Below are 21297 nucleotides of genomic sequence, written 5' to 3' on the forward strand. Positions count from 1 at the left end.
TGTCAGCTGTGTGGGATCATTTCATCTTAAAGGACGACAAAGACAAAGAGGCAGAGTGCAACATATGCCACAATAAAGTCAAGCGTGGTGGTAAAGCTGTAAGAAGTTTTAATACAACCAACCTAATCAAGCATTAAGCGAAATACCACCGCAAACAATATAAGAAATATGTTAAGAAAACTGAAGACAAAAAGAAAGGTCCTACGCAATTAACACTGGCAGAAACTTTTGCTATGTGTGACAAACTGGCACTCGACAGTCACAAAGCCCAGGGAATAACAAGAGTCGAAGAATTCATTCTGGATGACGAGCCATTATCTCTCGTGACTAAAGACGCACCATCCAACACTTAGAACCACGGTTCAACATGCCCAGCCGTCATTACATCCTTGAGCGATTCGGTCGTGGAAGATTTGAGAACGATTCACAAACATCCAAATTCCGATTATTGAAATATGTCAAGTAAAGCGGAACTAATACACAGCGCGGTCTTCGGGACGCAATAAGAAACGGACCGCATTGCGTCCCGAGAGTAAACATCATGCTTGTCATAGACCCGGGTAATGCCAATGCTCAACTCACGGCTTTAGCTCAACTCATGCCGCTGGATGAAAACACACAAGAATACCTGACTGCTGCTGACAGCCGCTACAAACTACGTCAACATCGTTTTACTGTAGATAATAGGTATCATATGTACTGTATATAGAACTAGATGCAAAATGACAGACTCGACGGCGTTGGCAACATTGAAGTATTGAAAACTAGTTGCGTTAGTAAACAGCCGCCATCTTAAAGCAGGAGACTTCCCTAGTAGCTGTTGTGAACCTTCCAAGCGAACCTAATTAACTTTTTATCTAAAATACTCCTAAATCGGCAAAATCATGACTTGAATCTATCTTCAAAACAGTTTTAAAACTTTCACATGTCGAAAGTAGACAGAAGGGAAATAACGGAATAACGGGAGCAATTTTAACAACTTTAACAGTTGATTCGCAAAATTAAATGAATTGAATGTAATTTAAAGCTGCTTATACAGAATGGGGACTTGAGTATTTTATTTACTGTTTTAAAATGTTAACTTGATACTGAAATAGTCATTTTTTTAAATCTGAGAGGCTTTTTATTCAAATTTTTGTAACTAATGCACGAAACATTAAAAGCATCTAATAGCTTGGTGGGTTTGCGGGATTTTCCACTGAGGTTGTTTGTGTGTTTTGCTTTTTTAAGACAGTTTACAATATTATTTGCACGTTTTACTGACTGACTATGCCATTTCTGTTTGTTATTTCTAATGTTTTGTGTTTGTCACTGAATAAACAGGTCAGTTTCTTGTTACCAACCGTTGTGTGTTATTCAAACTCACCTAATTCAGCTGGCTAGTTGTTATCAAGAGTAGTAAAACCTTTTTCAACATGAGTCTGACAACTAAGTAAGGAGGCTAAATAACTTTAAACTTTAACACATGCTCAGATAGGCCAGTATCGGTATCAGCCAGTATCTGTATCAGATCGGAAGTGCAAAACAATGTCGGTATCGGATCGGAAGTGCAAAAACCTGCATCGGGACATCCCTAATTAAAACAATAAAAGGCTTGAACTACTTCAGTTGTGTGTAATGAATCTAAAATGTATGAAAGTCTAATGTTTATCAGTACATTACAGAAAATAATGAACTTAATCACAATATGCTAATTTTTTGAGAAGGACCAGTATATCTTAAAATCAGCATATTGTTATTGTTATATATGTTATTCAATAGTCAGTCCCAGCTGTTCCACAATCTGCATTTGTATTGTATCTCATTAGATTGCGGTTGATAATAAACACTGGCAACTTCCTGTGTTGAAAAGTATGCAGGCTAGCAAGGAAGGGGGTTGGGGAGGTGACAACTTAGGTGTGAAGGAAGTCAGGATGCAGGTGTGTTACGTTGACAGAGGCGACAGTTAAACGGGCAGCTTGCTCACCTGTTGCAGGCACAGTTGTGGCTGCAGGGCCTCTTTTACGTGTGTGTGTATGAGACTTCCTTTTTCTGTCCTTATTGCTTGCTTCAAGCCCCTTCCTTTGTCCCTCCCAGGTGTGCTCAGGTAAACATTCAGGAAGCATATGTCGGAGGCGTTTGCGTGAGTGTGCTTTGAAGGGGTTAAGCCACTGAACGTGCAGGACAGGAGGGTCAAAGAGTTGAGAAGTTAGCGTGCAGCACTCTTAAAGAAAAGAATGTGACACATCCAGATTGTCACCAACTAATGTATACCGTAATTGTCATTTGAACTAGGCACGGCACGCACACACATATTGCATGACAGCGTCTGTAGGAAGTTTGACAACTTTGCCCTCAGACTTATGTAATGCTCCCTATTCAGTCAACGCTTTATTTGGCCTTGGTGGGCCCGCCTGTGTTTTTATAAAGTGCGATCCATTCACAGGAAGTGTGCGACTCAGGAAGTCCGTGCGGTGATGTAAAAAAACAAAAAAACTTTTAAAGACTGTGCCGTAAAACCAAAAACAAAGAACAACAGTCGAAATGATTGCCTTCTAGTCACGAATGTTCCTTTGAGAGACGACGTATTTAAATGAGCTATTTTGCCATACTATTTGTAGCCTAACAATCTATGAAAAAGCGTGAAATAATGCTGCCTTTACATGCTCTGGGAATCCCTAACACTTGCTAATTGGTATTTCAAGGGTGTAGGTTTGGTCTCAACATTGGTAGGGACGATTTAACAGCATAACCTGCATGTGCACTTTTTGCTTGGGGTGGTACATTAATAAGACCAAACAGATTGGGTGAATGGGGGTCAGGGCTACATTTCACATAAATATGAACCTAAAATAATTGATATGCTAAACCAGGGGTGCTAATTACGTCGATCACGATCGACCAGTCGACCGCAACACATTTTTTAATGTACATACAGTGGTATGAAAAAGTATCTGAACCTTTTGGAAATTCTCACATTTTTGCATAAAGTCACCATCAAATGTGATCTGATCTTTGTCAAAATCACACAGATGAAAAAAACAGTGTCTGCTTTAACTAAAACCACCCAAACATTTGTAGGTTTTAATATCTTAATGAGGATAGCATGCAAACAGGGTTAGGGTTAGGGGGAAAAATAAGTAAGTGAACCCTCTGCCTAAGGAGACTTAACCCTTTAATGCCAGCAATATGAAGCAATCATCAGAGAATCCCAAATTTGAAAAATAAGGTCGTAATGAAACCTTTTTTCAAATTTGTAAAAAGAAAAGTCGAATATGTGTAATAAGCACTCGGATATATATAACCCTTGCTAAATCCTGTTTGTTTTTTTCATGGAACCTGCAGATGTGTGTGTTGACTTGGATCCATCATTTTTTTTTCAAAAAGAAATGTCAAAATTCTGAATTAGTCTCAAAATCATGAAATTTTAGGTGTATCAAATGTGATACATTTGGCAATTTAGGGTTAAAGAGCAATTGAAACCAATTTTTGCCAAACATTTTAAGTCAGGTGTGTGCCCAATCACTGATGAGTGGTTTATTGCTGCCCTGCCCACTATAAAACACACACCTGGTAAGAATTGTCTTGATGAGAAGCATTGTGGCTCGGTCAAAAGAGCTGTCTAAAGACCTGCGATCAAGGATTGTTGAGTTGTATAAAGCTGGAAAAGGATTATAAACCATCTCTAAAAGTCTGGATGTTCATCGATCGACAGTCAGAGAGGTTGTCTACAAATAGAGAGAGTTTGGCACGGTTGCTTCTCTCCCAAGGAGTGACTGTCCACCAAAGATGACGCCAAGAATTCAACACAGAATACTCAGAGGTAAAAAACAACCCTAGAGTGTCTGCTAAAGACTTACAGAAATCACTGGCACAGCCCAATATCTCTGTGCACACATCAACTACACGTAAAACTATGTCCAAGAATGGTGTTCATGGGAGGACTCCACAGAGGAAGCCACTGCTGTCCCCAAAAAACATTGTTGCTCGTTTAATATTCGCAAAAAGGCACTTGGATACTCCACAGAAGTTTTGGCAAAATATTTTGTGGACTGATAAAACCAAAAGTTCAATAGTTTATTTGAGCGCCTTGTAAGGTGGAAAAGCGCTATATAACACCATTTACCATTTTATAGCATGCTAGTTTCCTAAGCTAGCTACATGGTTAGCCCGTAAGCACAATGTTTATGTTTGAAAATTAAAAATTTCGTTTCTTTACAAATACACTGCAAATTTATAACCTCTAAATCAGATCATTTTATTTACTATCTAGTTTTGAGTGTTTCAGAGTAGTTAACAGATAGCTGGGGTCTGCAAGTCTGGTCCTCGAGAACCGCTATATACTGCTTGTTTTCCATGTCTCCCTCCTTTAACACACCTGAATCAAATAATCATCTGATTATTGCAGACCTGGATTAAGGTGTAAAATTATTCCACTTTAAATGAATATTACTATTTGTTCTCATTAAGCCCATACATTTAATAGTTGGTCATTTTTCATCTAAATGAAGAAAAATAGCTTTCAAATAATGTTTTGAACAATATTTATTCTTGATTTAGGAACATTTCTAACATTTCAAAGCTTTTTTTAAGCTTAAATATAGTAATTTATTTTTTAAAATATGTGTGTTAAGCGTAACTTTAGCTAGCTGCTTTTCTAATTTCAAGAAATGTAAGTAAAACTTACTTGAAGCACTGGGAGGTAATTTCACTTATTTCTCGTAGATTTACTCTGAAAACAAGGGGAATTTAACTTGTTTTAAGAAGGTGTGTGTTTACAGTGTATAGCTTCAAGTACTTAGTTATCTTATAGCGTGCTAGTTTCATAAGCTAGCTGCATGGTTAGCCCATAAGCACAATATTATGCTTGAAAATTAATATTTTGTTTCTTAACATATACACTGCACATTTATAACGTCTGAATCAGATTATATTTCTTAAATCTAGTCATATTTTCACCATCTTGTTTTGAGAGTTAAAAAGTAATTAACAGATTAATGTGTAAGATTATTACAATTTAAATAAATATTACTATGTTTTTATTAAACCACATCTACAAATCGGTACTTTTTTCACCTAAATAAAGAAAAAATTGCTTTAAAAAATGTGTTAAACTTTTAAAAAAGACTAAATATACTAATTTATTGCTTAAAATAAGTCTGTCAAGCTTATTTTCAGCTAGCTGCTTTTCTAATTTCAAGAAATCTGAGTAAATTTACAAGAAGCACTGGGAGATAATTTCACTTATTTCTTGTAGATTTTCACTGAAAACAAGGAAATTTAACTCGTTTGAAGGAGGTGTGTTTTTGCAGTGTATAGCTACAGCTACTTAGTTTATTTTGTAGCATGCTAGTTTCCTAAGCTAGCTGCATGTTTAGCCCATAAATAGGGTTGCCACCTTTCAGGAATGAGAAATACGGGACGCCCCCCCTCGCACCCAAAGCTGTACAGGCAGAGAAAAAAAGGGACATCCCAAAAACTCCTAAAATGCATAGAAATGTATCTATTCATTTGTATTGTGTATTAGTTCAATACGGAAAGCAACATTTAATTCCCAGTTTCGGATTGTTCCTTATTTTAAGGGACAGGTGGCAACCCTACCCATAAACACAATGTTATGTTTGAAAATTTTGTTTCTTTACATATACACTGCAAATTTATAACGTCTGAATCAGATTATATTTCTTAACTCTAGTCAAATAATTTTCTCCATCTTGTTTTGAGTGTTTTAGACTAGTGAACAGATAGCAGGGGTCTGCAAACGCGGTCCTCGAGAACCGCTATCCAGCTTGTTTTCCATGTCCTTGTCCACCTGAATCAAATAATCAGATGATTATTGGGACCACTGGATTAGAGTGTAAGATTATTCTACATACTTTAAGTAAATATTACTATTTGTTCTTATTAAGACCATACATTTAACAGTTGGTCATTTTTCACCTAAATCAAGAAAAATGGCTGTCAAATAATGTTTTGAACAATATCTATTCTTGATTTAGGAACAATTTATTACTTTATTGCTTAAAATAAGTATGTTAAGCTTAACTTTAGCTAGCTACTTTTCTAATTTCAAGAAATGTGAGTAAAACTTACTTGAAGCACTGGGAGGTAATTTCACTTATTTCTAGTAGATTTACACTGAAAACAAGGGAATTTAACTCATTTTATGGAGGTGTGTTTTTGCAGTGTATAGCTACAGGTACTTAGTTTGTGTTATAGCATGCTAGTTTCCTAAACTAGCTGACTTGTTAGCCTATAAGCAGAATGTTATGTTTGAAAATTAAAATTTCGTTTCTTAACATATACACTGCAAATTTATAACATCTGAATCAATTTTTCCTAAATCTAGTCAAATAATTTTCTCGATCTTGCTTTGAGAGTTAAAAACTAGTTAACAGATTATTGTGTCAGATTATTACACTTTAAAATAAATATTACTATTTGTTTTTATTAATGCACATCTACAAATTAGTAGTTTTTCACCTAAAGCAAGAAAAATTTGCTTTCAGATAATGTGTTAAAAAGCTTTTTTTAAGGATTAAATATACTAATTTATTGCTTAAAACAAGTGTTGATCTTATTTTCAGCTAGCTGCTTTTCTAATTTCAAGAAATCTGAGTAAAATTTACTTGAAGCAGTGGGAGATCATTTCTCTTATTTTTAGTAGATATACACTGAAAACAAGGGAATTTACTTACTTTTAAGGAGGTGTGTTTTTGCAGTGTATAGCTACAGGGCCGTTGTTTATCTTATAGCATGCTAGTTTCCTAAGGTAGCTGCATGGCTAGCCCATAAGCACAATCTTATGTTTGAAATTTTAAATAATATTTTAGCAAACCAAAGCCGCGTACCGTGCTAGCTTACGTCTGAAGTGACGAACAACAATCGACAAAAGAGGCCACACAGTAGATTGGTGTATTTAACAATATATATTTCCATTGTCAATGTACATTCCATTTCAACATAAGCTTTCTTCACAAACAGAAAGTTGGCATCTAAATAAATACTATATAAAATAGAACTTCAAAATAAATATATCTATAAAGGGAAAACTTTTATATGAGAGCTTTTTTTTCCTCCTTTCCGTTATATCTAAACAAAACAAAACAAAAAAAGCAAAGATTTCTTCGCTTCCCCCCCAAACATTGCCGTTGCAAAGGCATGGTCAGTAACGTTGGCCCAAAAGTGAGCGACTTGATGGCAGTGTAGCATCGGAGGACAAAATCAACCCAATAATTGTCATTTTAAGCCGGGCAGATTTCAAAAGGCAGACTATCGGGAAAGACGGGGCTAAATAGGCGGCGGCGACGACACAACCTTGAGCCGTGCCACAAATGTACGCACAGCAGCTGTGTTTGTCAATCACCACCGTAAAGGGGGGCGGGTGGGCAGCAGAAAATGGGTCGATCCAGACACGGGTGGATTGTGTTCCCTTCTGTGCACTCCACAAATCCACAGGCGAGGGAGTTAGCTTAGCCTTCAGCTGCTAATGAGCCACGCAGGGCATCGACAGCGAGAATTTTTCCAATTCCGATCCAATTTTTTATTGCAGGAGACACTTCTTTCAAACTCAAGTGCTTCCTCTCACACACTCAATCAAACACAGCTTTTTTAAAATCTTCCTTCCCTTCAAAATAGATATCTAATATATTCTCTTTGTAATTTGTACTTAGTCATAGTTATAGTGTACCATGCAACCTTTCAAGGACATTTAAAAGTTGTCTTCACTAAAGAACACAAAAATCCTGAAACTATTTACAGCAAATAACTCGTTTACCTGCATAGCTTCTATTACTAAATATATCGTCTGTGATTTCTCATCTACGAGCTCTGCCTCTCTTCTTCGATTTTGGCACCTTTTACCTAAACTGATTTATGTCTTTTTTTTTTATTTATTTATTTTTTTTAATATTGCCACATACATTCGATGGACAGTGTGTAATCAGTTTTTGTGCAACAAGACAACTGTGAGCAAAGGAGTCTACCGTGAAAATGGAGGAACAAAGACCGACTTTACGCCCCAAAAAACACAAAAGTCCTTCAGTTTTAAAGGGCAGCATGCTTTTTTCTTCTTTTTTTTTTTTAATTTTTGAGGAGAAATTGGTGTCGTCAACACCCTTCTGACCCCCGACGTTTGTGCATAACCACTGCGGCGAACACCTCGGACAGTGATGACATGCGACCGTAAGCTTGCCCCAAAAATGTCCTCATGCAAGCCACAAAAATAGACTTTAAAAGAGAACGCTATGCAGCACTGACGATGAAGACACTCGGGCCGCGCTAAAAGTAGCGCACATAGCTCAGAACAGCTGAGGGCGTTCATACTGTGCTTTAGTACGTTCGAAGAGATTTGCTTCAACCTCTGAAAGCAAATCAAGGTTGTGCAAGTGGCGTGTTTAATTTGCATCTTTTAGTATGCTTTCAATTGCGCAATCTTCACATGGAAAAGTCATTTCTATCTGTTAATTTTGTTAGCTTAATTCTTTTAATTAGCAATACAGGTAGTCCCATGTTTACGAACAAGTTCCATTCCTGCGCTGGAGGATTTCCGTGTAAATCGGAATTACCCTTTAAGTACCTCTAAACGCCCTCTTGATTTAAAAAAAAACTGTCCAAAAACGTGTATTTTAAGTATTAATGAAATTTAAAAAATAAGTGAAAACTGCACGACTGACGATAAAATGGCGGACGCGACACTGTTAAGCCTGAGTTATGCTTCTGCGTTGCAGTGACTGCGTCAATGAGCATTCGATAGTTCTGCGGCAAGGGAACGCATTGCTCTGTAATTCACCGCCAAGCCACTAGAGGGGTGTGGCGTTGTGTTTGTATGGTTTTGGGGGACCCTTGTCGACTTCTAGTTTTATTCCGGTTACACAACAATGCCAACGGAGATGGAACACTAAGTGTGGATCTTCAGCTCATTAACATTGAACAAAAAATGTTGATCATACAAATGTAGAGGCACAGGTGACGCAGAAGACCGTTGGGGAAGTGGTCGTTAGCGCAAGAATGTTTGTAAATAGTGGTGATTTCGTGCTGAACCGGACACAATAGTCTGGGCGGACCAATCAGAGTCCATTTGCGTCACGTTACTACGCGTTGAATGCGACGCGTAGTCATAATTTTGTTTAGCTGCACGTCAGGCTACGGCTGAGGGTCGTAAATCGGGTCTGCCTTGACGGCGTAGGTCTGCCGCAGAAGCTTAACTCAGCCTTTACTCGAATGAAAAAAATGACTCAAGAAAAAATGGCGGCCGGAACATCAGCGTCGTAAAGTCAAAATCGCGTAAGTTGGGTCCGTCGTAAACCGGGGACTACCTGTAAATTAGAAAACGTCGAACATTTTGGATTCACGACTTTTGTGAACGTGCATTGAAGTCCGGGGGTTCCAACTTTGAGCTCAACTTCACTGATATCGTATTTAGTGATTTGCTGTAATATGTTAGCTACTCTTTATTATAATTAATTGTAGGGATGTCCCGATCTGATCACGTGATCGGAAATCGGGCCGGTTGCGCCATTTTTCTGAGGATCGGAATCGATTGAAAAGGATCGGATTTTTAATTTAATTTTTAGGTTTTTCTGCTTCATGCTCGTACAGCGCCACAGCGTCTTGCCCTACCACCTGCTTAAGCACTGCGGCCAAACTGTCCGGCTTGCGTTTGGTACTTAAAGTTAACGATGATTGACTGGTTTATAGCTTTGATCGTGCCAGATAAGCTTTGTGGCTCTAAGATCAAAGGCAAAAATCTGTCAATCGTCGCTAAACTTGCACAAGTCTGCTATGGCAACTTATTGTGTAAACGAGAGGCTGTTCTCTGCATTTGAAAAAGACAAGTAATTTACTACATTATCGTTATTTAAAAATAATTCACATTATGAAGGCGGCACGGTGGGACAGTAACATGCATGGAACTTTTGTTAAAAAATTACAAACTTTTTTATTGGTGTCGGATCTGGACTCGGTATCGGCAGATTCTCAAAGTCAGGTGACTCGGACTCGGGTACCAAAATATGCGATCGGGACATCCCTAATTAATTGTCAGTTACATATTTCTAGCTGTTAATTTTCTTAGCTTTTGTATTAGCAATCATTAGAGAAAGCAGGAAAGTCGGACATTTTGGATTCACGACTTTTGTGAACGTGCATTGAAGTCCAGGGGTTCCAACTTTGAGCTCAACTTCACGGATATCATATTTAATGATCTGTTATAACATGTCTTGTTCTGCATATAAAGTGGTTGTTAGCTACTTTTTATTACAATTAATTGTAGGGCTGTCCCGATCTGATCATGTGATCGTAAATCAGGCCGATCGCGCAATTTTTTCCGAAAAATTAGGAAAAATACATTTGTTTTTCTGCTTCATGCTCGTACAGCACCACAGCCTCCCTGCTTCCTGTTAAGCAGTGAGGCTAAACTGTCCAACTTGCGTTTGGTACTTCAAGTTAACGATGATTGACAGGTTTGTAACTTTGATCTTGCCAGAGAAGCGCTATGATCAAAGGCATAAATATGTCAATCATCGTTAAACTTGCATAACTGTGCGGTGGTAAGTGAGAGGCTGTTCTCTGCAGTGTGAGTGGACTCACTCAATGAAGCATTTGATCAAGACAAGCATTTTGCTAATTATCCTTGTTTGGAAATAATTCACATTACGAAGGCGGTACGGTGGGACAGTAACATGTTTTGAACTTGTATTTGTTGGTATCGGATCAGGACTCGGCAGATTCTCAACATCAGGTGACTCGGGTGCCGAAATATGCGATCGGGACATCCCTAATTAATTGTCGGTTTGACTGAATTTTTTTTAGAATTAATCATCAAATAGCTTAATTCGAATTTCCCAGGAGGTCTCGAATGTAGCACATGTTCTACATCTGCAGAGGACAGTCCCTGAGAAGGTGTTGGTCTATGACACATTGGCAGGTTAGCGTTAGCCACCTCTAAACTGATTCTGCTTTAACCTTCAGCCTCTGTTAGATGTTCTCAGCCTGGTTTACAAAATAAAATTGGCTTTATCTTGCACATTTAGGGACATTTTCAAATGGAATGCCAGCATTACCAAGCCAGCGCACGATATTTTAACTGTCGGTACTCAAAACACTAGGCTGTGCTTTTGAGGGCAGGGCAAAGGTATAAAGATATCTAGGTCTCTATTTTAACTTGTATATACTGTAAATATTTTCCCAATGTCATCTTATGGTTAGTTACAAAATTACCCAAGGTTACAATGTGCCTCCAGTTGCAAAACAACCCTACTGCGCTCCTGGGTGGGTGGGTGGTGTCTCACCTAAACTTTTCTACCTACCGGCCAACACTTGGATTAATCATCCAGCCTTTCAAAACACAGGTCAAGAAGCTATTTAAGTACCTTTTTGTTTTACATGAGTCAACTTCCAGCAGATTAATGGGATTGGTTAAGGGGTCCCTAGAGACTGAACAAGTACTGCGGTGGCGTCCAGTATGTTTTCAAGCAAGGCCGAGACCAGACAGGATATATAGTATCACGACCCCTGCCGCTGCTTGTCAAGTGTTCCCGCTTTCGCTTCTACGGCTCCGTTTTTACACACCGAGACCACCCCTTGCGAGTTCTTGCAGCGGCAGCCGGGTCTGCTGACGTTGTCGTAACACTTCTGTCCCAGTTTAGCCAGGCCCGTGGCCGGCAGGTAGCACACCAGACAAGGCAGGACGACGGAAAGGGCGGCCATGAAGGACCAGCGCGCGCAGCAGTTAGCCTGCGAGCACGAACAGGGCTTGTCGGCGCAGGAGCCTTCGTCGTCCTCATCTTCGGTGCAGTGGTAGAAGATCCCCTTGACCAGGCACATGCAGGTGGCAGCGTCCACCAGGCTCTGAGCGGAGCACAGGCACTCCTGGTTGCAGACCCAACAGGCGGGCAGGGTCCGGGGAAGGGTGCAGTCGGTGCATCTGCACTTACCGCAGTGTTCACAGAGGAGGAGGTGCTTCTTCTCGGCCGGGGTTGACGGAATAAGCGACAACCCCTGTTGGCCCCCTGTGGGCAGTTTCCCAGACTTGAGGTCCAGCGATTTAGTGGAGGAGGCGCACGAGGAAACGGAGGAAGAGGTGGTGAGGACTTTCGGTTCTGAAGAAGTCAAGCATCCCGGACTTTGACCGGAAACTGTGTTGACGAGGCCCTGGTGGAGGTGCAGGTTCGGATGGTGATCCACGGTGGGGTTCGGCGCAGCGTGATCCAGCAGCCTCTGTTCGGACGACGTGCTGCTACTGCTGCTGATGGAGCTGGGCCGCCCGCTGAAGGAGATCCACGGGTGGGTGGTAGCGTCGTGGTGAGGCTCGCACCGGCCCTGATGGTGGTGCTGCTGGTGATTGTGATGGTTGTTGTGGTTGGCCCCCACGAACCCGTCTTGGTTGGGACCCGCCCAGTTGATCCGTCTGCTCGCTGCCTTCTGACCCGACGGCTGCTGGGAGACGACCGCTGGGCTGTCGATGTAGTCGTTCTCCACGTGCGAGGACTTGATCTGATCGATCGGGTAGATGGTCAGAGGGTGCTGCAGGCGGCCGTAGGGCACTCGGTTGTCCAACAGAGGCTGAGATATGATGGAGGAGGACACTCTGGGGATGTGCTGAGGAACCCTGGACTCCATGTGGAGGCTGCTGCCTGGCACTCGTCACTCTAAAGCAGCATTTAGCACGACTGCAAAGAAAGACAGGAAAATTTAGACGAATTCAATAATGGAATCATTTAGATTCGGCTTACTTCACAACGTATTTGTAAGATGCGGTAGACTTGATTTCAGGTTAGTTTGTTGTCGAATCAGACCTCAGCAAGTAGAAATGGATTTTACCAATGACGAGGTGTCAAATCAGATTGTTCTGATTTCATATCAACCAGTGGTATGTCTGTTAATAACGGCGCTGGTTATTTTTTCAGTTGTAAGTAATCTAATTCATCACTTTTCCCATCTTTGGAACACAGTTACCGTTACTGAGGATGTGAAGAGGCACGTTACTACAATTTGCTTGAACGAAGCGCGAGTTGTCTGATTTTTTTTTCACCTAGGAGAGAGCAGAGTGAGAGGCGGGAGGAGGGAAGGATTTTGTGACGCCATTGTGAACGTGATCATGATTGGCTAGGATGCTCGGAACGTTAGCGTAGCGTTCGCGTTCTCATTAGCATTTAGCGTGGCGAGTAATGTTATTTTTTGCAGCCCTTTAAATTTATCTTTTGGACGATAATACTTATTAGTCTTAGTCATATTTTAGTCATTTCAAAATGTGTATGTCTTCGTCTAGTTTTTGTTGACGAAAACTCAGAGTAATTTTGTCTAGTTTTAGTCAACGTTAACTCAATATTTTTGTCTGTAAAATTCAAAGGTTTCACTCAAAAATATGGTTATTTTTTTTTTTATATTTAACAATTTATGTTTGATACGGTTTCCAATGAACATTGACAGACGAGCACATACTAGTATTGTAGCATTTACAAATCTATCACGTGATAATACACAATCAGCAGGAAAACAGCAGGCTGCATTATTTTCAATTAGTTATACCCACCCGGATGCCACGAACTGTATGTAAAAAAGTCATCCGAGAGTTTAGGAGGAAGCTCGCCGTTAGCAATAGCCTACTGCTAACATGAACGTGAATTCTATGCTAATGCTACGAGTTACATTTAGCACACAGCACGGACCTTATTAGGCCAAAACAACATTGCATATTCTCTGTTGCCGAGATATGAAGACAAATCTTACCGTGTGTGTCTCAAAACAAGCAATGGGGAGACTGGAGAGGACACTAGACTAGTGTGTGAGTGGGGGGGGGTAGCACACATCGTGAACATGCGACGAAAACTATGGCGCATTTTCATCTCGCTCTCGTCTCGTCAGACGAAAACTGGCATTATTGTCATTAAGTTTTAGTCTCCCAAGATACGTTTTTAGCTCGTTATCGTCTCGTCATCGTCATGAAAAAAATTGTTCGTCGACGAAATATTTTCGTTATAGTCATCGTTGACGAAAACAACACTGGTAATAACGTGTGGAACATGAAATGTAACCTCAGTTACTTTGCTGAGTAACAGTTACTCTTACAATATGTAACTGACATTGGTGGATGGATATTACACATTCGGCATATAAACCTTAATTTAAAGAACACTTTAAATCAACAAGTTTCAATTTTATTACCCGAAAATGAAAAATACAAAGTAATGCTAACAATAGCGATTTTTGGTAATTTTTCTAAATGGAAAGGCGTTTTTCATGTGTGTCTCACGGGGATTATGAATATGATCAGGGGTGGCCCTGGGTATAGGCCAGCTAGGCGGCTGCCTAGGGTGCTGTCTAGTGGCGGGGGAACCAAATTGCTTTGGGAGGGGTTGGGGGAGGCAAAATAAATTTCTTGCGCTATCCTTCCAGAACCTTTTTTGACATAATAAGTACATATAGATAGGCTGTCTATAAAAATATTTGCCGTATCCAACCTGGAAGCGGTGGATGTACCTTTTTAAAAAAAAAAATTTTTTTTTTTTACTAAAGTAAAAGTACAGATACAGGTGCAAAAAGAAATACTTAACCTTTAAAAACCTGCAACATGAAGCAATTATCAAAGAATTCCCAAAATTTGAAAAATAAGGTCCTAATGAAACATTTTTTTCAAATTTGTTAAAAGAAATGTCAAAATAATATGCGTAATAAGCTATCTATAACCCTAGCTAAATCCTGTTTTTTTTTTCTCATGGAACCTGCAGATGCATGTGTTGACTTGCATTCATCATTTTTTTTTTTCAAAAAGAAATGTCAAAATTCTGAATTACTCTCAAAATCATGAAATTTTAGGTGTATCAAATGTGATACATTTGGCAATAAAGCGTTAAGTATAAGTATCTAAGAAAAAACTAAAGTAAAAGTACAAAAGTACTCACTTTAAAATTTAGAAGTAAAAAGTAAAAGTATTTTCTCCCGGTGCAAAAATGTAATACACGTATACATATTTTTTTTATATGCATACTAACAGAGATCTGACTCAATATTCAAAGAAAGAGCCACAAAATTAATTAACTGCTCAGTTTTATTTAAAACTGTGCGGGAGAAAAACAAGCAATAAAATTGATTGCACTATAAACAGAAGCTTAACAAGCTCAAAAACTCCAAAATTTAGCTTAATGGCAGATTAGCAAGCAACTATCAGGTGCATATCGCCACCTACTGTACAAATGTGTGGTGTTTTTTTTGGGTCAACATCTTGTTCACCTGCCTTATCTTGCTTGAACTTGTGTTGCTGCCTCTAGTGCTCAGTTACGGAATAGTTGCAAGGGGCTTAACGATTCCGCCGAAGGCATGAAAACGAAACTATCAATTCACGATGAGAAAAAAAAGAAAACAAACAAAAGTAACGTGTAACGTTAGCGACAATTTGAAAAGTAGTGAGGTGAAAAGTACAGATATCTACTTTAAAATATAGTGAATTAAAAGTTTCTTTAATCTTGCCAGAGACGCTTGGAAGCCAAAACTTCAAAGTACCGCATACGTCAATCATTGTTTAACTTGTTAAACAGTTGCTGTGGCAACTCATTATATGTAAGTGAGCAGTTTGAGAGGATTTGAGTGGACTCACTCAATGAAAGACAAGCATTTTTCTACTTTATTCTTGTTTAAAAATAATTTGGTGGGACAGCAACATCAACATTCAAAATTATTACATTTGAAGTGCTTAAAAACATAGTTTGACTTTTTTTACAATATATATGCTCGGATAGTAGCTTAGCCCATGCTTGTACACACAGGCATTGCAGCTGTGTGTGCGTGCGTGTATGAGCGCGCGTTTTTCCTGTGTTACCTAGATGAGAAGCAGACGCCGCATCCTTTTTGACTGAATATTCCAGCAAGCAACATGTATAATAATAAGTTGAAAATGCACATTTTTTTTTTGTTTCCAATCATTTTTGAGGGTTAACGTCTTTAGTGGATCAAAGTTTTGGTGGTGCTCGCCGCCGTTTCATGGACTTCTCGCTCAGTAGTTGTCAGTTTTGAAAGCTTAGGTTTAAAAAAAACAAAACAAAAAAAACATATATCCAACTTGCCTCTTCTGTCCTCAGGTGTTTTTTTGTTTTTTTTTGGCGAAGCAAAGCAAATGACCGTCTCTAATGTGCTAATCAGAGGATCAGTTTGAAAAATAATTTTTGACCCATTATAAAAATATATTTTTTTGTTCATTTCATTCGTGTATGTTGTTTTATTGCTTTACAACATTTATAGAAAACAGTTTACCGGCAAAGTCTTAATTTTAAATTGATATATGGGAAAGTCAGTTATATGCAATGACATTTTTGGCCAACAGGGGACCTTAATCTCCACGCATATATGCATAGTTTTTTTAAAAAAAATATTTTTGGGAAATAAAATGAAAAAACATGTCTTATATGTATCTCTTTCCAATGCTAAATCTGAATAAAAACACTGAACACAGAATAAATATATAGATAAATAAATAAATAAATAAATAAAATTGGAGGAGGGGCGCCATTTCGCGGTTTTTCACTTATTGTTGTGATTTCTGCCCCCAATTAACCGTGAAAAACGAGGGATCACTGTACTCTTCACGTCTTCCACTGTGTAAGGGTTGCGATAGATGTCCAGTCTATTTGAACTGGGAGGATTTGGCAGTAAATAATCATGTTTCCATACCATTGACGTTGAAGGAATCTGACCTTTTAGCCAGACTGCTGGAATTGCGCCAGCCGAACCGCTGGACCCGCGCTGGCGCAGCTCCAACGACCCGGGCTGGCGGGACTACGACATCCTGGCCAAAAGGCCTTTGTGCTGACTCCATTTTGAAAGCTGGAAAAGGGCTTCGAAGTACAAATGGACAATTTATTTAGGTTGACAGCGATCAAACGGCAAGGCGAAACAGAAACAGACTCCGGCGGGGAGGCAAGGTCACCCTATCGCACGTCAACAAAAGGTTCCCGAGAAAAAATGACAACGCTTAGTAAAGCATTGTCTTTTGAAAGCTCTCGCTGTGCGGGCCGTGGGCAGGAAGAAGGGTGTGTTTGGGCGTTGTTTAAGATTATTGTCTGTCGGTGGATTGGACAGGAGGATTCGGGAGTTACTGTTGTTAGGGCAACGAGGGTTGTGGATTTTGCTACCTCAGCGTCAAAGGGGCTCTTGGAGTCTTGCCAGTCGTGGTATCAGTTGGATAACAAGCATTTTCCGGTGTTCCTTGTGTTGGGACAGGGTGTCCCGCCATTTTTTCTGGACTGTCAGGGAGAACTGATTGCAAGAGTTGTTGGTGCAGACGTGGGCTTGTCAGCGTCAGTCTTGCTCAGTCAGTTGCATGACGCACACATTGGGTTTCCGTGATAAGAAGGCGTCATGTATCTCTTATGCCATATATTCTGCTTGTTTTCCTTAAACTATGGTACAAGTGCTATTTATTTTATATTGGGTGTGTTAGAGTAATACAAACAAACAGTAAATACGAGAAACGATGCTATTCCCTGATTGATTTTATTAACTGTGTGAGAGTAATACAAACAGTCGATCGGTAAATACGAGAAAAGGTACTGTCTCCTTCAACGGCTATAAGCGTCTAATACATTTGAACTGAGAAAACCTGCCAGGCTCTCACATTTCAAATTGAATGGACATCTAAAACTTATCATAGTTATTACATTTGAATTGCTTAAAAACCATTTATTAAAATATTTATGTTTTTTTTGGGGGGGGGATAAAGTGAAAAAAACATGTATTATATCTTTCCTTCCAATGCTAAATTTGAATAAATACACTGAACATTAGTAAAAAAAAAAAAAAAAAAAAAAGGGGGGGTTGCTTCTTCTATAGACAACATTTTACCGACAAAGTCTTAATTTTAAATTCATATATGGGAAAGTGCAATGACAATGCAATGGCATTTTCGGCCACCAGGGGACCTTAATCTCCGTGTATGCTTAAATACCACTTATTAAAATATTTATATACATAAGTTTTTGTTTTTTAATTATACTTTGGGGGGAAAAAAGTGAAAAAATGTCTTGTATGTATCTCTTTATAATGCTAAATCTGAATAAATACACTGAAGATAAAAAAATTAAAAAAAAGAGTTTTTCACTTATCGCGGTGGGTTCAGCTCCCCATTAACCGCGAAAAATGAGGCATCACTGTACTCTTCACGTTTTCCACTGTGTAAGGGTTATCGTGATAAATGTCCAGTTTATTTGAACTGAGAGGAGCTGGCAGTAAATAATCATGTTTCCATACCATTGACGGCTATAAGTGTCTAATACATTTGAACTGAGAAAACCTGCCAGGCTCTAGCAATTCAAATGGAATGGACGTCTAAAACCGATCATAATTATTACATTTGAAGTGCTTGCCCATTTCATTCATAGATGTTGTTTGTTTTATTGCTTTGCTTTTATTTATTTTATTGCTTTGCAACATTTAGAGACACTTTTACCGGCAAAGTCTTAATTTTACATTCATATATGGGAAAGTCAGTGATATGCAATGATATTTTCGGCCACCGGGGGGCAGGGAGCTTAATCCCTGCGTAATCTTAAATACTATTCATTAAAATATTTATATACATAAAATAAGTTTATTATTATTATTATTATTTTTTAAATTATACTTTATACGTGTACTATATGTATCTCTTTCCAATGCTAAATCTGAATGAATACAGTGAACCTAAAAAACAGAAGAAAAAAAATTGTGTGGGGGGGGGGGGGGCTTTTGCAGTTTTTCCACTGCAAAAAACGAGGGATCACTGTACTCTTCACATTTTCCACTGTAAATATTCATGTTTCCATACCATTGACGACTATAAGTGTGTAATACATTTGAACTGAGAAACCCTGCCAGGCTCTCACATTTCAAATTGAATGGATGTCTAAAACTTAATAAAAAAAAACTAAAACCATAATTCTTACATTTGAATTGCTAAAAAAAAAAAAATTAATTAAAATATTTATATAGTTATTTTTAAATTATACTTTGGGGAAAATAAAGTGAAAAAAATGTGTTTTATGTATCACTTTCCAATGCTAAATCTAAATAAATGCACCAAAAAAAAAAAAAAAAAAATGAGGGGGGGCGCTACTTCGCGGTTTTTCACTTATCGCGGCGGATTCAGCTCCCCATTAACCGCGAAATACGAGGGATCACTGTACTCTTCACGTTTTCCACTGTATAAGGGTTGATGGCGATAGATGTCCAGTCTATTTGAACTGGTCCCTACCATTGACGGCTATAAGCGTCTAATAAATTTGACCTGAGAAAGCCTGCCAGACTCCCACAATTCAAATGGAATGTACGTCTAAAACTTAACATAATTATTACAGTTGAAGTGTTTAAAAACCATTCATTAAACATTTATATAGTTTTCCTTAATTATACTTCGGTAAAATAAGTGGGGGAAAAAAAGTGCTTTATATGTATCTGTTTCCAATGCTAAATCTCAATAAATACACTGAACATAAAAAAAAAAAAAAATGGTGGAAGGAGGCGCTACTTCGCGGTATGTTGTTTGTTTTATTGCTTTACAACATTTATAGAAAACATTTTACCGGCAAAGTCTTAATTTTAAATCCATGTATGGGAAAGTCAGTTATATGCAATGACATTTTCGGCCACCGGGGGCCTTAATTTCCACGTGTGCTTAAAAACTATTGAAATATTTATATGCACAAGTTTTTTCTTAAACTATACTTTGGGAAATAAAGTGAAAAAACATGTCTTATATGTATCTCTTTTCAATGCTAAATCTGAATAAATACACTGAAGACAAAAAAAAAAAAAAATGGTGGGGGTCGCTATTTCGCGGTTTTTCACTTATCGTGGTGAATTTTTCCTACCCATTAACCGTGAAAAACGAGGGATCACTCTACTCTTCACGTTTTCCACTGTGTAAGGGTTAATGACTATAGATGTCCTGTATATTTGAACTGGTCCATACCATTGACGGCTATAAGCGTCTCATACATTCTCTCTCTCACAATTCAAATAAAATGGACGTCTATCGCCGTCATGAACGAGTCCACGTCCCTTCGTTTTGAACAAGCTGGGCTGCAGTTCCATTTTTTTTTTTTTTTTGTGAATGAACGCCGCTTGACTGTTGCAAGCATGACTCAAAGCGCTGCAGTCATGCTGATTTTCTCTCTCTCTTCTTCTCTCTCCTTGACGTTTTATTCCATTCTATTAAAACAATATGAATTATACTTGGTACGTTCCACTCAATTTCCAGCCCAGAAATGGAATAGAACCAAAAGCGTGCGCATGTGCGCTTTTATTTTGACTCATTGGGAAAAAAATGTGCAAAATCCTGTTCGGAAAAATCTGTTGTTGCACCGCTGCCATCAAATCGGGATCATTATGAACCGGAACTGTGCGTGCATGAGCTTCATGTATTTGTGCGTGCACCCCCCTCATCTCATCTCGTCCCTCCCTTCTTTTCGATATGTGAATGGACTGAGTCATAAAAACCGGAGGCGGACGCTGTGTCTCAATATACTAAAAAAAAAGCGTGTTTATATGGGTATTGTGACACGTGATGTATGCAAATGACCACGAATTAATCTTGATGGGAGAATATGACGCGTGCTTGCATTTGAATTTCAAAAATTCCGCAAAAATGACTAAATGCGGAGGGGAAATAATTGTTTTTTTCTTCTGATTGACATGCTGTTAAGTGATAAAACGGCGATTTTAGATATAGAGAATAAATGTCGTATTTATAACCAGATTTTACCGGGTTGATTTTGGTGATTAATAGCAGAATAACCATGCAGGCATATGCAGTTGTCTTCTCCGAGGTCTTTAAACGTCACAAGTTCGCCTTCCTATGCCCTCACTTTTGCTTGGCGCTGGTTAAATATTGACTCCAAGTGCAAACACGTCGCAAAAAAGTCCATTTCAAACATCCACGTTAAAGCAAGCGTACTTACGGTGCTTTCAGGGTAAAATGTCATCTCGTCGTTGCGCAACACGTCTATTATTCCCAATCGCTAGTATAGCTCCAGTAGCAGTGCGTGTAGTCCAGTAGTGTGGAGAGGGGGGAAAAGAGACGAGGATTTTAAAAAAATGTAAGGAGGGAGAGAGGACGCTCTCCTCCGAGCTTATTGGTGCGTAAAAAGGCGACTGCGGTTGTGGACGCGCAGCTCTCGGATGTGATGTTGCAACCTCCTCGAGAGGAGAAAAAAAGGAAGGAGAAGGGGAGGAGAGGAGGGGTGGGCTGAGTTTTTATGAATGGGAGGGTTAGGGGGGAGAGGAGATGGAGGAGGGGAGGGGTGCTGCGCAGATGCTTCGTTTTTTTTTTTTTTTTTTTTTTTTTTGTGA

The 21297-nt window shown here is 39.0% G+C and overlaps 1 protein-coding gene across 1 annotated transcript; it reads right to left on the bottom strand.

Moving 5' to 3' along the window:
- Positions 1 to 6487: 6487 nt before the first annotated feature.
- On the bottom strand, positions 6488 to 21157 carry spry4 (sprouty homolog 4 (Drosophila)). Its single transcript, XM_057821783.1, has 2 exons — positions 20907 to 21157; positions 6488 to 12650 (listed from the first exon to the last, which is right to left on the bottom strand). The coding sequence occupies exon 2, from the start codon at positions 12598 to 12600 to the stop codon at positions 11485 to 11487; it is 1116 nt and encodes a 371-aa protein (XP_057677766.1). The 5' UTR covers positions 12601 to 12650; positions 20907 to 21157; the 3' UTR covers positions 6488 to 11484.
- Positions 21158 to 21297: the final 140 nt, after the last annotated feature.

This window comes from Corythoichthys intestinalis, chromosome 18 (assembly GCF_030265065.1).
Source record: "Corythoichthys intestinalis isolate RoL2023-P3 chromosome 18, ASM3026506v1, whole genome shotgun sequence".
NCBI lineage: Eukaryota > Metazoa > Chordata > Actinopteri > Syngnathiformes > Syngnathidae > Corythoichthys > Corythoichthys intestinalis.

What these genes read in the sequence shown, in the direction of transcription:
- spry4 (XM_057821783.1), bottom strand. Translation starts at nt 12,600, where the DNA reads ATGGAGTCCAGGGTTCCTCAGCACATCCCCAGAGTGTCCTCCTCCATC.